This window comes from Atractosteus spatula, chromosome 5 (genome assembly GCF_055471065.1).
Source record: "Atractosteus spatula isolate fAtrSpa1 chromosome 5, fAtrSpa1.hap1, whole genome shotgun sequence".
NCBI lineage: Eukaryota > Metazoa > Chordata > Actinopteri > Semionotiformes > Lepisosteidae > Atractosteus > Atractosteus spatula.
Genome location: NC_142710.1, coordinates 17,373,877 through 17,391,346, shown reverse-complemented (window position 1 = coordinate 17,391,346; position 17,470 = coordinate 17,373,877). Strand labels below are relative to the sequence as shown.

Genomic DNA, 17,470 nt, shown 5'->3' with positions numbered 1-17,470 from the left:
TTGTGTTTAGTTGATTCATTTGCTGTTAGTGCCATATGTTGTGAATTGCATTTCATGCAGTACACAGAGTTAGTCATCTTCACAAAAGTATTTTTATTTTGTTTAATATTTTTTTTGTCAGTCTTCTGATTTGTTGTATTATCCTGGCTTTGTACAGCACATTGAGATGGAAATACACCATGAAGTGTGGGATGGATTTTATACATTTTTACAGATGGTTTTAGAGTTGTCAAAGGGGTAGGCTTTTTTATGGTGCTTTTTTGTAGCAGAGCCTGAACCGGGTTTTGCCTGGTCAGACGTGTGTGCACAAGTTAATGTGTTCTTTAAATTGCAGGCTTCATGCCATTTCTTTCAAACCAATATAGCTGGAGTCTGAAAGCAGACTAGTTGGAAAATGATACCGACGGGTTTGAAAATGATACCGACTGGATGGCAATGAATGAAGGATTATACATTTACAAAGTTGGTAGTGTTAGTGTGTGGAATTTGGTGTGTCTGTGTGCTTTACTTTTCGATATGTTTAAATTGTTTGTCAAGGGTCATTTGCCCAGACTCCAAAGTAGTGAAGCTGAAAAAGACCTATTACATCTGCTTCTTTTATTTTTACAAATGTTATAATTAGTACACATTTGTCTCTTGCATAATGGATAAGCAGATTCATGACTATCTAATTTACTATAAAAGACTATAAAGTCCTTGGCATGTAAATTTACTACTGCTGTAGAGAGAAGTTGATCATGAGGCCTTCTGGTGGCAGCCATTAATGCGCAGCCTTCTATGATGTCATCGGTGGTCAAGACCTCCGATTGGTGGACACAGTCAGCTGCTGATGTGTGGTGGGGCGGAGCTGGGAGCAGGGTCTTGTGTGGACAACACAGCAGTCGTTTTTTGTTGGGCTGCTATGGAATTGAACACTGCCCTGTAGGAGCTTTGTCCCTCTTGATATTGAAATGAAGGCCCTTATGCTTTCTTTTTCAGTTCTCATGTGAAAGAGAAGAGAAGGAAGCATGTGTGCATAAGGCTATTTGGCTTGAGGTCACCTCGTAGTTTTGTTTGTTCAGGACTAAAAAGTTTCTGTTGCTTCAGCCTCTTAGGGTAGGGCATTACTTGAAGCCTTTGAATTTATCTAGCTGCTCTTGTCTGGACAGATTACCAAGCAGCAATATCTTTTTGTAACATCTATGACCTAAATTTTATTCATTTTGTATCTCCCTAGATGGCGGAGTTGGGCTAAAGGATAACTGGCTGTCCCAGTCTGTGATAAAAATTATTCTGTGAAAATTTAATTTTAAGTCAAGAAATTGGTAGCAGGATTCTGTTGGTTACTTAAAAAATGACAGACAAAAAACTTTAAGTTGGTTAAGAGTTGGTTACTCTTGTCTCACAGGTTTTTAATTCTTATAGCTGTGGCCAGACAGTCACAGTTCAGTTCTCACTTTATGAAGAAACATACAGAAATCTTACTCTAGCATTCTTCCTTATTGTTAGTATCCCATCTTGATTGTATATTTATCCTAATGTTTTAGCTGGAGAGAAAGTCTGTTTCCATCTGTCTACACATCTACAGGAACTAGGAACTACTTTGTCTGCTTTGGTTTTTTAAGGATTACTGTCGAAAGGAAGAAAACTCTTCAACCTCCTTCAGATGACATGAGATCCATTTGACTTGCCTAATTAAGTTGTAGAGCTTCATCTTAGCCATTTTTGGAAAAATCATCTAAACATTTTTGTGCTTAGTATTACTGTCAGATTACATATTATTAGCAAGCTGAAACTACTGTATGGGATCTTGATTTGGATGACTGATGAATCTGGGAGAACACTTACCTTATATTCAGGGTCTAAGCATAGTGTGTTCCCAAAGCGGTACATAGTTGAAGTATTTTTCACTTAACTCGTTCAGTGCTGTTGGTTTACTTCCGAAGAAAGGTGAAATTTTAATCTGTTATTTAATGTATTTTGAGAGCAGATATGATAAACAGTTTTTATTGTGTGAAAATTCATATTTTTGAACCTTGAGTATATATCTGAATATACTGTTTGGAAAGGTGAGAAATGCAGTACTAAATTTTATAAATGTGTTTTCATACATGCTGCACAATGAATGTTCTGCTTCAAAAATAAGATAAATATCATAGAGCACTGAAGCCTATATTTATATAAAACCTAGTGGTGCAATATATAATTCAGTAGTAGTGTATTATACAGTAGATTATAGAAATGTACTGTTTCTTGCTGAATTTATGCAACAACTGCTATCCAAATTTTTAAAATTGTTTTATAATTAATGTTTTTATTCTGACAGAATAAGTCTGAATATATTAAGAGAATTATGATAAATGCAAACATTTGTAAGCTATCACTTATATTTAACTGCACAAAGACTGACTGACAGTCTTTGCACAGTTGTAAACCAAGTATAATTAGGCCTGGATCAACTAAAATTAAATTCCGAGACTGCCAAAATGTTTGTGGAGATATATATATATTTGCATGCTTAAATGATAGCTTGCAGTGTACTGAAAAAGTCTGTGGTATTGCTGTCTTTAAATTGCTGTAGAACGTTTAACTGTTTATCCGGAACCTGAGTCTGTACATGGGGAGAATGAAATCCAGCAGAGCTTTCTCTTTGTCTTTTGAGTAGAATGAGAAAGTTTGTCCCAGCTTCCCTTTTGCTGGTAGAGGCAAGATGGAGCAGTGACACAGAAGTTCGTCTCTCCATGCGTACCACTGACTGTCTCAGCGCTGACCGCTTGCAAGGCCGATCTCAGTAATTATATCTATCCACCAGCAGCCAAAGTTTGGGCAGGTCAAAAATTTCAGGTCACAGAGGCTGAAATGAAGATTAACAGAGCATTTTTGACATTCATGTTTTTTTTTTTGTGGGTGGATGATGGAATCACTGAACTTCACCGGAGAACAATAACATACACTTCAGAAAGCTGATGCTTCTGATGCTTCTGATACACATACCTATAGAGAGAGACAGGGAGACAGGGAGAGACTGATAGAAACATCAAGGAAAGATTTGGCAATGCCAGGCTATAACATCTGACATCTTTGGCAGTGATGCTGTCCGTATAGAGGGTTATCTCTTTGTATGCCTGATTTGCTAAATTTTATGTATACATTTTGTTGCACTGCGGTGATTGGTTGTTTGGTTCTTTATTGGTTTCCTATCTAGTTTGTTTATTTTTTAGATGATAAGAGTAAAAAAAAAGCTCCTTGTTTAAGCAGCAAGCACAGGGTTCATCTGCTGTATATAAATGGCGTGAAAGCAAAACAGTCTAGGAACAGTCAAGGTACACCTGCCTGTCGGTGGAGGATATAGCAGTCTCGCAGTCTGAAACAGTGACAGCTCCAGACGGCTCTCTGTGCTCATTAAATCAAACAAGAAAGGAGGTTCAAGACATTATTTTCAGCACATTTCATGTCCTTTATAATGGTGGAGCTGAGAATGCAGAGACTGTGAACAACATCGTAATGAGCCAGTGGCTTCACTTCGAGCATCTCCTCTCTCTTTTCTTTCCTCTTTATGTTTATTATATACAGATATATGTATCTTCCAAAGAACTCAGTTATGTAAGAGGATGCATTGACAATGAATCATGGGTATGCATATTAGCTTCTGTCATACTTCAGCATTTGGAAGACAGAACTATCATGACTTCTAAGACTAAGGGTAACCTTTATATGTATATATGTATTATATAAAAAGAACAAGTTAATCCCCTGCTGAAAAGCAGAAAGTTGTTCTCTTTTCTGTCCTCCTTACTTCACCCCTTGGTCTCAAGCTCCTGCCCTGCCTCGTTTTCCCACCCACCCGCACGAAGAGGCTCCACAGCCCAAACGTTGTTTTCTCATCTTTCTTCTTACTTTCCCATTGGGAATTAACCTCTGCTTGCTCTTTTGCAGCACACGCAGTGACGTGTCTTTCCATACTACCCAGATATACCTGTTATATATAATATACAACATACTGTAAAGTACTAATGTGGAATAAAACACTGTATTTAATACTAAGGTGGAATTAGATGTTTTAAGATGGTTCTGTCTCCCTGTTGTTGTGCCATGGCAAAAACTCCTTAATATTCATACTCATAATCCATATCCAATCCAATCCAGTGACTATATACACACACATTATTCTTCCAATGAGATGTTACTTTTTTCCCAGTAAGTTATTATTTTAGACAAGCTCATCTTTCTAACCCCAACAACACACAGCAGTGGCTGGAGTCACTACCATACTAATTTGCTTGTTAAACACTTTGGACACCCTAGGACACCTCACAGTGATGCATGTTTACTCCTATTGGTCCTATCAGTTTGGTGCAGCATCCCATATTACCTCAGAAATTCTCCATCAGGATCTGGCTTTAAGATCCATTTCTGGGCGTGCAAGAAGTTGGCTTGCATTAAAAGAGCTGTGTAAATGCATATTAACTGGTACTGTAGCAATATGGTAGTGACATATAGTCCTTGATTCCTGGACACCAATTATTTTAACTTTAAAACAAGAAATTTCGATTTTTCTGAGCACATATTGATTGTCTTTACTGGGTCCAGGAAATTCCTATAGAGTTTGCCACTTGGTGCCATTACATTAAAATAATTGGGGATCCAGGGACAGGACACCCAGTTCTTCTAATCAAAATGGACAGACTGTTGTTTTGGAGAAACAAGCTTTGCCAAAGGCATTTTCAAAAACATCTCTACTGTTGAAAGCTGTATTTATGAAAGCTTAGGTCATCGTCTGTGTGAGGTTTTTTCTTTTTTTCCCTTCAGTTCTCAGCCTAGTTGTCTAGTTTTACGCCTTCAGAAACCATGATGTGTGCAGTCTGACACACAGAGCTGCCAGAACAGTGCTGTAGGGAGCCATCCGGCTGGCTTGATACAGTAGGCCTTTGAGTTAGATGACAGTACTAACATGGGGAACTCTTTTTCCAGGCAGGCCTGATTCGCACTGATAATGGAGAGTTTTTCATTGAGCCCTTAGAGAAGGGGCAGCAGGAAGTGGAAGAGAAGGGGCGAGTTCACGTGGTGTACCGCAGGTCTGCCAGCAGAAGGGAATCCGGAAGCACAAGGGAGGACCTCCACAATGAAGGTAGGCATGAAATATGGAATCATGAGACCAGCAGACAATGGCAGAATTAATTTCGTGCTTGCAGACTGGGAGGACAGCTATGCAGGAAAAAGTGTCAAAGTTATTATACTTATTTGGTGTTGAAAGTCTATTGTGGTAAGTAAATACAGTCATAGCACACTAACATGTCTTTCAAAAACATTTTCAAAGACTTGGAATTATGACAAGCTTACTGAAGTCTCTTATTTAAAAGTCTAAATAACAACAGAAAAGTCCGCACTTTATTAACAAAACTTTGTGGATATTTTATTTTTAAGCAATAATTTTATGCTGCTTTTCTGCCAGTCATTGTAGAAATTCCATATGCAAACTCCATAAATGCACAACGTGCCTGAGAACTGTCACAATAGGAACTTGTATTTCAATTTAGCAGGCTCGCCCCAGTGCCAGTGGAGGTTTTGCAGACTGAAGGATATATGACTTTTCTCTCAGGAGCTGTTCCAGTCAGTGTACATAGGCAGGCCCCCTCCCCTTCACTGCTTCCACCATAACAACAGTATTACAGCTGCTGCGGTGCTCAGATCACCAGCTGGTAAAAATGAGGAATGCAAGGCGCCTGTGGATGTGCAGGGAAGTCTACAGCAAAAGAGGCCCGGGTGCACTGTAAATTCAATAGAGATTTTTTACTGAAAACAATACCCATAACATCTGGTACCGAGCAGTTTATTTCAGCATTACTTGTCGCTAGAAGTTGCTGCTGTGAGTTATGGTAGATTTTAATTAAACTACCAGTTTTAATAATGTTACTTAACACTATTTAAGAGTTACTGTATTTAAATTCACACATTAATTACTGTATATTTAAAGTCATTTTTGTGTTATGTACTGCAAAACTAAAAATTAACTACTTAAAAGTCTTTTTTTAATGCATCTGCTATTTAGTGTTTTTTACTTATTTTTAAATTTCCACCAATGAAATGCTAGGCTTTTATAATTTAGGACATTAATCTACACCAGATAGATGGGATATTTAATATTTGCCTGCATGTATTGTTCTTAACAAAATAAATTATAAATAATTTAAAAAGGATTTATAGTACATCACTGCATATTCTACCTGTGTGTAATATTGAGTTGGATTATACTTTATCGGTGTACCTACAAAGGGCTTAAAGAAGCCAGGATTATTATTTTATTGGATGACTTACTAGCAGTACTGATGAAACTGTACTTTACTGCATGTTTTGCATCTGCTGTTTTCTATCACTGTACCAGTCTTAAATGTGGAAATCTTCAGATACAGTGACCACATTAGAGCACAGTACATCTTGGGTTTGTGACCTAAACTGCAATTGCAAATCTTTGATGTATGATAACTCCAGAAAATTATCAGTTAATGACTTCTCCCATAGCGTCATCTCATGAGACACAAACCACATCCTTTCGCACAGCATTGAATTTGTGTTCATTATTAAGGGAGTGTTTCTACAAATGATGCTGGTGCTACGTGAAGGAAAGTGTCCGTGTTAATAGTGCAAAAGATCATAGTGCGTATCCTGCTGTTCGGTAGTGACTCGAATGACACAGAGACCGCCTTTTGTGAAAATAATTAACACTTCTATTTTTAGGTAGCAGTAAATCAATCACTATTAACCGCTGTTCATCCGTCATTACTAATCAATGTCAGTTAATATGTACTTTTTCACGCTACACAAGGACAGTGCACTTGGGTTTTCGAAGGATGTGCAAACATGTAAATACAGTACCTTCTTAGAGTCTTTTCCGTTGCTATCCCTGTTCATGACCTTTGACTTATATAGGGGATACTGGGTCCTGATGCTTCCATTTGCTTTACATACGTTGTACTACGTATCTATTAGCCTTGAAGTCTGGTAAAAGATAGTGGCTCTACGAGAGTCCTGTTAGGGCACCAAGGCAGAAGCTGGATGAGTAAATGCCAGTTAAGGGGATTTGTTAAAGGGATTCAGGCTGGAATCTTTTTTAATTTATCATGTTAGGAATGCGGATGGCTGGTCTTATTTGCCAGACTCTCTTTTGATTTTCTGACCTTTTTATTTCAGCTGCCTGGCTTTCGATTTTGTGTCGTTTCTGTTGTTTGCATTATTGTCTGAATGCGCTTACGCTCTTGGTACTAAGTAGAGTAATGAAGCATTTGAACTACTTATCATTTAACAATCAGCTTCTTTCTCTGCTGGCATCAGCCAGACTCTCAATCCGCTGCCTGACATTCTCTCCTCTCATGGCTAGAATTTTAAAGAGGCACTACCACAAAACCCCAGTGCCTTGCTGAAGTTTTATATCCGAGCAGCTCCTATAAAATCAAGCCCTCTGTGGGAGAAACGTGGTGGAGTTTTCCTCTTCTTTCAGTGGTTGGTTAGCAAGGGGCAGTTTGTTTAGATTTGGTGGAAAGTATTTCGGGTTTTATTTTTCTGGGTGAAAGCATGCTGTGGTCTTACACGAATACAGTTTTTTTTTCTGTTTGATAGCCACTTTGGAAAGTGGTAGTGTGCGAATATTTACTGTGGACAAAGAATGCTGTACAGTTCACTGCCTTGGCAGATCTCTCTAGCTCTGTGGTACTTACAGATACCGAAACTGAAAATTTCTTAGGAAACAAACAATTAAACAAAAAGTAGATAAAAAAAAGTCTCAGAATTTTGTTATATTTGTATTTTGGATCATCCAGTACAATATTCTTTTTCTTTTAAAATACTTTAGTTGTTTTCCTGTTCATGACCAAAAGATTAAAAAAATCGGGTTCTGTTATCTTGTTCCTTGCTGTTATTTTGAAACTTGTCTCTGTCAATAGTTTGAATAGTCAATGGCTTCTCTTTAGTAATTCTTTTAGTACTATGCTGGCTTTTTAAGCAGTACTGCAGTAATACATATATGGCAAAAGAAGATGTATCAGTTTGTCTCACTATTTTTTAAACTTTCTATTAATATGTGTATATATTATATGCTCTAGTGTCCCCTTCGACCTTGTATTGAATAAAGTGGTTAGAAAATGGATGTTTACTTATTATAATAATAAGAAAATCTGAAGACTTAAAATGCATTAAGTAACTATAAAATGCCTTGACATTACATTTTAATTTAACACATTTAAGCATTTGTTACAAATTTGTGTCTCATACTTCATTTTAATTAATAAAAAAGTCAGTTATTGGAAATCTTATATTTATCTTATGAGAAATAGAAGGCGGTCTCAGATATGTTTTACTGAAGATACTGTTGGAAAGCCAAAGCTTCTATTACAGTCCTTGAATGTGCAAATGAACTTGTGGAAAATCTGTGTCATGTCTACTGAGCAGTTATATACTGTATACTGTACATTGGCCTTCTGATTTTAAATATACAGTTTTAAATGTTATAATTCGTAAGAAAGCTTAGATTATGAACATAAGCAAGCTGCTCTAATTGTTATGAAAATTTCACCTAAAGCAGGTTAAATTACTGGGTGAATCATTGATATTTTCTTTCACTTACCTAATGTGGTGCACTACCTGTGTAAGCTGACACAGTGCTATATACTTATTATACTGGCATTAATTTATTTGTAACATTTTGAAACTTTCAGTATTTAAAAGGAGACAGTTTTCTTGTATGATTGTATAAAACCATTTCTCATTTTCCATTTGTGTTCTAAAATTTTCATTATTCCCTCAAGCAAAGCGTGAAAGATTTGTTGGTGTCACACAAAATAGAATATATTTTTTGTTGGACTTTGTCCAAGCTTTTGCTTTTCATGGATACTATGATTCAGCTGGTCTAGCAAATATGTGTGCTAATATGTTTTAGTGTGCGTGTTTTTCATGAAAAGCATGCTATTTTGTCTTGTTCCCAAACTGTTTCTCTTCAGTCCAGAAATGATGCTGCAGTGCAGTGGGCTGGAAAACGTAGATTCAGTTTCACTCTCATCGGCAGGGGGCCCAATGTCATTTCATGTAGCTTTATAACATGTAAAAAAAAGTTGCGGGATACAACATTTTTTCCTACTGTGAAATAACTCCAAGAAGCTGTTTGCAACAAAAATATATGAGAGCTTAACCATATGTTTACTCTCACAGTGGTACACATTTGAATTTTACAGTTCCAGACATCTGAAACCAACGTTTTTCAACATGAAGGCAGACAAGAATATTTACATACCATATACTGTACCATTTATGATGAACACAGGCATTTATCACATCTGCATTGATTTGCATCGGTTTTTATACTTGTATTCTTGTGGAGAATGTACTGGACTGTCTGCAGTGCGTAGAAATACATTTGCTTATGAATCGCACATTCATATTATTTTCATGTAACCTTGAGTTGGGTGTAGTAATCTACAGCTGGTATTATTATCCTAACTTTTAAACTAACTTTTAACAAATGAAGTTTTTGTGCCTGCTGGAGGATACTGTGAGAGGGAAGTCTTTAAATGTCATAAGTCTGCTGTAGCAGATTTATGGATAACATGCATAGCACAGTCAGTGAAAGACAGGAAATCTTTCTGACTTCCTTGATGTAGGGAAAGAATTGCAATATTGCCTTCCAGAACTATTCATATGGGTTTCTGATCCTCCAGTGACGTGGTCTGACATGTTTTTTTTGTTGAATCTGAGAAAAGATTGTTTATTGATTTCCATCAGCCCATTCCACAAGCACAGGGCATGCACGCATACACAGGTACATTTAACCTAGCCAGCATGCCTGCAGATGATAGTGAGTAGTTGGAGGACTAAAAGTAAACATGCAGAGAACATGCAGAACCCACACGGAAGGAATCAAACTTTAGAAGATACTGATATTAAAAATCTTTTTAAAGTCCATTATTTAAAATATACTGATGGAAAAAAGAAATGCAACACCTCCTCCTCCACACTCTGGCCCTCCAGTCTGTGTGGAACAGGTTGAAGAGTGACTCATCTGTGAAGAGGACCTGATGCCACTGCTGTTGAGTCCGTCATAGCCTCTGTCTGGCCCGAGCCAGTCGGGTGTGACGTCTAGGAGGTGTGAGCAGAGGGCCTCTGACAGGTCGCCAGGCTCTAAGGCCAGCAGCATGGAGCCTCACTGTCCTATCACTGATGCGGGCATTGTGTCTGCCTGCAGTTTCACCAGCAGTACGGGTGGCAGATCTGAAACGATCTCTCAGATGGACCAGTCTGATGTGTCTGTCCTGCTCTGCTGTGGTCACTCGAGGGCAACCGGATCTTGGATGGTCATCTGTCCTGCCGGTCTGCTGAAACCTTCTCTGCAGTTGGGACATAGCGATGGCTTACTCCATAGTGTCTGGCAACGCTGGCACTTGACATGCCTGCCTGCAGCATGCCAATGGCTCTCTCCCTTGCTTCTGGTGACACTCAAGGCATTATGGAATGCACAGAAAACTTTGAATTAAGGCCTTTTTAAAGGTATAACAATCAGGCATTGTTACACCTGGACCTCGCTGGGTAAAAGTGCACCTCACAAGCCTTCGTGTGATTGGCAAGTTGCAATGCCTCACTGCACATGCAGTATTGCTGGTCAGAGGGCTAAAAACAAATTGACAACTTTTTGTGAAAGTACATAAGCTATTCCATACTCCAATGTTGCATTTCTTTTTTCCATCAGTATACATACTGTATAGTCTAAAATAAAAATTTGTGACACCTAAATAGTTGGTGTTAGAAAGTGAATGTTAAGAACAGGATCAATCGCAGAAACATGATCATATTTTGTACTGTACCTCTGTGTTATCAACATTTTTAAAAAAAAAATAAAATTGTGTAAATGAATCTTGATTTCTGTATTTAATTGCTAGCTATGCTGTATTTTTTTAGTCACATTTAGTTTAAAGACACATGAAGGACAGTCAGTGTATTGTGAATAAAATATGAAGAAATTATTTCTGGAATGTAACAATACTGCCAAATGAAACTTCATCTCGAATCAAACATCTAAAATATGGTATGTAAAATTTATTTTGTAAAAGTCTAATACTAGTTTCTCTGTCATCTGCTCAGTCTGGAACTTTAATTCTAAAATAAATTTTCCACATTTTCTGGGATTGTATCTTGGATTTTGCCTCATTTGTGTTGTGTATAGAGTATGGCATGGTGTCTTGTTTCTAGGCCCTAAGAGGATGAATTATTCAAGGAAGCAGATTATGCCAAATGGTGTCAGAAACAGAGTAAGCTCTTTCTTTGTTTTAATGCCAGATAGCATCTGTACTTCAGTAAAAACAAATGTAGCTTCTAACAGATAGGATGCTATAATTTAAAAACTCAGAAAAGACAGCTTGGAATCAGCTGCATAATGCTATGTGCTGCTAATGTGTAACCTGGTTCTTCTGAAAAAATTAAGGAAGTACTACTTTGAAGAAAACAAAAGGTAGAAATCAAGAAATTTTTAGAGATAAAATAACAGCAGCAGCAATAGTAAGTTCTCCTTCATGTCTTACTGTAGTTTATTTTATTTGATTTTTACTACCACATGCACTGAGATTCTTTGAAAGTTTGTGTTTCAGATGTTATGTACAGTATGTCGCTTCATTAATTGTTATTTTTTGATTATTCACAAAGCTGTGTAGACAGATGAATAATGATGAGAATGATTCAGTAATATATGATTATGGTAGAATGTAGTGTCTTCCTCTGCTGCTGTTTTGTTTTTAATTTACATGTATACTTTGTGGGTAACATTTCAATGGAGAATTCTCAAAACACTTATTTTTGCAGTTCAGTGTTAAACAGTCTTGTGTCTGACAATGGCTTAAAATCACTTCTTAGCACACATACTATATGCTCTTAAATGAACTACATGGTTTTAAAATTACATTTTGTTGCTTCAGTATTATGTTTCAGTGCTAGATTTTGGATAAAGATGATGAAAATGAAGATTTAGTAACATAACAAGTCTGTTTTGTGCTTTGTCTGCAACCTTTTTCAGTGCTGAATTTTAATAATAATAATAATAAGAAGAAGAATGATTATGATGATTCAGTAACCTAACAAATTTAACTGGTACTTCTCCTGCATTCTTTTTCAGTGCCGGATTTTGGAATCAGCGAACTTCCCAATACACTGGAGCTCATGGAGCGCAGACTGGGGGAGTCGCATCGGAAACGGAGACATGCCAAAAAGGAAGACTACAACATCGAGGTGCTGCTTGCGGTCGACGACTCGGTAGTGCGATTCCATGGAAAGGAACATGTCCAAAACTATGTTCTCACGCTCATGAACATAGTAAGTTAATCATTTTTCATCTAAGACACCTATTGACTCCTATTTCGTATGTTACAATTGTGTTTAGCAATAAGCTCCCTTTCAATATATGTCTGTGGTAATTCTTTATTAATTTAGTGTTACACAATAACTAATGATTGATCCCCAAACTCCCCCTGACTCCTCAAGTAACTATATTGCTTACTATAATTCACGAGGAATGACAGCAGCAGAAGATTGTGTAACAGTAGAATCGTTTACTGGATTTAGGGAAAACTTGTGCTTAACCCACTTGGCCAATCTCTGGGCCATAGGACGGGGAGGCTGGGACCCCCATGCTTGGGGCAAAGATGACCAAGGTGTAGCTGCAAAAGTGGAGAGGGTTGGAAGAGGGATACAAAAACAAGCGAGGAAGAGGAGAGAGTGAAGTGTGGTATATAAGGGAACTGAGGCATTTACGTCAGGATTAGTTGTGACTTGCGTCAGCTGAGCTTAGTTATTTCGGCTGCCTTCATGCCTCCCCAACTTTCATTAGAACTCCATTAAGCAAACCAAAACCTACCAGGTTCTCCGTCACTAAAGTTCTGTTTGTGCTCAGGGTCCCCATCTCAGCATTTTAGGTGCACCCGATGCATAATGTCGAAAAGCAGTTCTTTTCAGACAGACTGCATCTGTCTCATAAAATGAGGTTCTGGACCTCAAGATCAGATCCAGATTTAGTCACACCCTGAAGAAATAGAAGGAATTAATTTCAGATAGCAGAAAGATTAATAGATTAAACAATGTGTCTTGCTTAGATAATCTGAAAGTATTCTTTTGCGATTATAATAGCATTGCACAGAGCAAAGTTCTATTTGTCAGAAATAATCAGTTGAATTCCACAAAGGTCACGTTAATTCACACTTTTTCGGCATTCCTTTAAATAAAGACCAACAACACAAACAAACCTGCAATAACATTCTGGAACTAAACAGAGGCCTTCGAACGTTTCTTTATTTCTGGGGCATAAAAGAAGGTAACACACGGAAGGCATTCAGTCGTAAGCATGTCTCATTATAGTTAAGGTTGAAGAGCCCTCTGAAGACTGCAGGCAAATGGTTATTAACCTCCACCTGTTGGGGGATGGCTATAAAAAAATCCAAAAAATTGGAATCTTGACACTTTCCACTGTTCGCTGTCCATTATTAAGACATTTAAGCTTACTGCTATAGTGGCCACCCTGGCAGGAAGAGGATGCAAATGTATATTGACATCACAGGGCTATGAAAAAAGTGGTTTAGGAGGCAAAAGCTAAATGCAGAAACTGAAAATCTCCAATACATAATGGCATCATCTGGACACATAGTTTTGAAAACCACTATTTATCGTTACCTTTGTGAATGTGGCTATTATGGCCTGGTTGCAAGGAAGAAACCCCTTTAGAAGGTTAACCGCAAAAAGACGCAACTACTACTCAGTGACAGTTGGAGTCATATTTTGTGGTCAGATTAATTGAAAATCAATGTTTTTGGACCTATGTATCAGATTTTTAACACTCTTTGCCTTTCAAAAATGTAACGCACAGTGAAAGAACACTCATGCCTACTGTGAAAAATGACAGGAGGTTTAGTTTGATTTGAAGTTGTTTTGAAGCATCCTGGAATCCTTGTTGAAATAGGTGGGGATAATGAACTCCAACAAGCATCAGGATGTTCTGTCCAAGCACCTTTTTTCTGCCAAGATGCTCAAGCATGGATGAAAATCTACATTCCAGCAGTTCTACAATCATCCAAACCACACATCCAAATCAACAAAGAAATGGTTACCCTCACACAAAATACATGTTCTCGAATTACCTTCTGAAGCTGAATCCACTTGAACATTTATGGCTTGAACTCAAGAGGTTTTGAAATGGATCTTTCTAAGAGCAGTTCTGCCTGGAGGAATGATCACAAATACCCCTTCAGAAGATGCCTTACAAGAGGCATCTTGTCAGTGTAAGACCTGCCAGAGGAGGATTTATGAAATAGTAACTACAGAGGTAAATAAATGTAATCCCCTGGTTATTTGAGCTTAGATTAAACATTTATATGACTTTCCTCTGTGCAATGCTGTTAAGATTACAGTATAACATTTTTAGAATTCTTTTAATCTATAAATCTTTCTGCTATATGATGAGTTTTATTCACAATTTATTAGGATATGAATAAATCTAGATGGCACATCTGTGTGGTATTCAGACAACTAGGAGTTATTAAGTACCTCAAGGGTGTACGTAAAGTCTTTTAGTGTCAGTTGTTGTTCTGTCTCAAGAGCTTTTCCCATGGTATTCACAACAGCTTGTGTTTTGATTTCCTTGTAAAGGCTGTGATGATTTTTAGATGAGGTTCACTGTGCTGCGTACAAACCAAATAAAAAAGACAGATATACAGTATAACCATGAAAATATCAGGTACATAACATGCAACCTCTAAAATCCACAGAAAAAAAAAGTGGGTTGATCAATGTCTTGTGGTAAAAAGCATCTGTTGTTGTTGCTAGAAATGTACTAGTGACAAACTGGCCCCTTGAAATTTCTGCAGAAAAATGTTGTGCAGGTCTTATCAACCAAGCTTGGACATAACTAAAGAAAACGGCTGGTGAGTTGGGTGGCAATGTAGTGCAGTGGTTAGCATGGCTGTCTTGTAGTACTGGGGCTCTGGGTTCAATTCCTGGGGTGCTGTCTGCATAGAGGTATGTTCTCCTGGTGAAAGTTGGAAATGTTGCCATAGTGTGTTTGTGTCTGTGAGTACACTGCAATGGAATGGCAGTCCTGTCCAGGGTGTAGCCTGCCTTGTGCCTGTTGCTTGCTGGAATTGGCTCCAGCTTCCCCATGATCCTGTAGTGGAAAGGGCATTAAGGCAATGGATGGATGGTGGTGAGTATTGATGCTGGTAACAGATAGTTTGCAGTTAATGTATATGAGCAAAACAGTACATCTACTGTAGTACAAATCCACAGCAATTACTACCCATTACTGTATTGGAATACATTCTAGTTTTTTTAGAACTGTAAAGGTGAAAAGTATTTATTCTCAGTGACTGATGTTGCTGTCTTTGTCTCAGCTTTAAGATTCAGTTCTGAATGTTCAGCTCTTTATGTGTATCTCAGCATGATTTTAAAGGGGTAAATTATAATTCTCATGGGATTACCTGTTGTCTGATTTATGCCTGAAAAGGGAATATATAAAAAAAGACAGTAGACAGTAGTCTTAAGATTTATCTGTGCAATACGGCTGCAAGAAAATAAGAAGTTACTTTGTGTGTTTGGCACATAGGGTTAATATTGCGCTTGCAAATGTGCGGAATTCTGGGAAGACCAGCCTGGGGAATGACCCTGGCTAGCCAGTGTGATTGCATCTGTTGTATGAAAAAAAATTAAGTCTGTGAGTCTATGCCAGCAGTAGAAAAAATACTGCCAACTGTTGTTAATCATAAATCATCTCACAGACCACACACCAGACACTAATCCCAATAGCTAAAGACATTCTGGGGCTTGGCGTGTAATAAAGAAAGGGCTTATTTTTATGAGGAAAAGCCAGAACAGAAAGACATACAAAATAATTCATGATCAGACGTCTATAGACATCATCAAACTGCATCCTTCTCTATCTTCTTTATAACACATTAGCTCATGATGGTGAGTAGTATACAGTAGGTGCCAACTCAATTGATTGTGATTTTCTAAGGATTGATTACTGCCTTTTCTTTCAGCATGTTTTAAAGAATGTTAAAGAATAGCAACCAGCTTTGATTCTACAACTTTCTTAAACCTTGCTGCTGTATGTGTTACTGCTACAGGTCTCTTTGAGTGACAGCAATAGAGAGGTATCAGCAGGGCTCATCGGTGCTTGGTCACGCTGAGTGAGCAGCCCAGCACAGATGGGATGGAGGGAGTGTGATAGTTTAGGGAAGAGTCCTGTATTGCAGTTGAACATCTCTTCATGTCTTTAGAACAGGGGTCCCATATCACTCTGGTTTGGGAAAAACATTAAAACACAGGATCAACACCCTATGTCCATGCCAATTCTTAGATGACATTGAAAGAAATTAAAACATGTAATTACTGTAATGAAAAAAACAATTGTCCCTACAAGCAGTGTCAATAAATGCAATCAAGGCATAATTTCTAAATGAGAGCAAACATTTATCCGACACTCCTTTTAGACAGGGAGTTGTGGAAACCGAGAAGGAGGATAAAATGAAATCCATTTTCTTTTTATAGATTTTGTGATATAGTGGAATAACTGATTAGGTAACTACTGTATCCACATGCTTTCAGAAAAAAGAAATGTGTAATGCAGAATGCCCTTTCTACAGCATATCAATTATAGTCTGATTTAATCATTTCTTTTCAGCTCAGATTTCAATTAATAAAGAGTTGAGTGAACAATGTCTCTTGATATGAGTTGCATCTTAGAAATGTTCATGAAATGAATCATGAATATGTGCTTTTGTGTTGAGCAGTGCATGAGTCTGTAATGGAATAAACAGCAAGGAACACAGAAGTCTACTTTCAAAATACATGTATTTATTTTCTTATTTTCAGTCATTGCAACAGGGCTCACTCTAGCCTTATCCTGCTGTAACTGCTTATGGACTATTTAAAAAAAATCTGCCTTTTCATCAAGGGTGCAGCCTGCTCCTGCCACCTTAATCAGATTACGAGGAGAAAAGTCTCTGAGTCAGATTTTTCACAGAGTGCTGGTTTCACTCTGTAACAGTTACGATTTGGCACCAACAGGGTGGTCTGATTAACCGCTTAAGGCCAATTACTGACTTGACCATGGTGAGTTTGTCTGGATGTATGGGGAGGGGCTGGAATTGGGGGAATGCGAAGCAGAACTGGACCACAAAGCAAGTGGTGTGATTATGCTGCTGGGGACGAAATGTGGAGCACATATTGACAGAGAGATGTCAGCGGGTTCCTGCAGGGGCTATGTCAGCTAATCATCAGAGCAGCTGAAAGACTACAATTAAGATCCTTATCCTCTTCTGATTACTGTTATCTGCTTCCCCTACATCTACCAGAAACAATTAGCAATTGTCAGTTTGAGGTTTTTCTTTAGCCTTCCGAAAATAAAGGATAGTGATAGTATGAAAGTTTATTATGCAGAAACCGTCTCTCTTTCAAGGTCCTGTGCTCGATTTGA

At 37.9% G+C, this 17,470-nt stretch overlaps 1 protein-coding gene across 1 annotated transcript in view; it reads left to right on the top strand.

Annotated features, from left to right (window-relative positions):
* Positions 1 to 17,470, top strand: part of adamts14 (ADAM metallopeptidase with thrombospondin type 1 motif, 14) — a 67,181-nt gene that overhangs the window by 13,603 nt on the left and 36,108 nt on the right. Inside the window, exons 3-4 of the mRNA XM_088916792.1 lie at positions 4,951 to 5,107; positions 12,125 to 12,321. Of these exons, the coding sequence (XP_088772918.1) occupies positions 4,951 to 5,107; positions 12,125 to 12,321 (354 nt within the window). The remainder of the gene's footprint in view (positions 1 to 4,950; positions 5,108 to 12,124; positions 12,322 to 17,470) is intronic.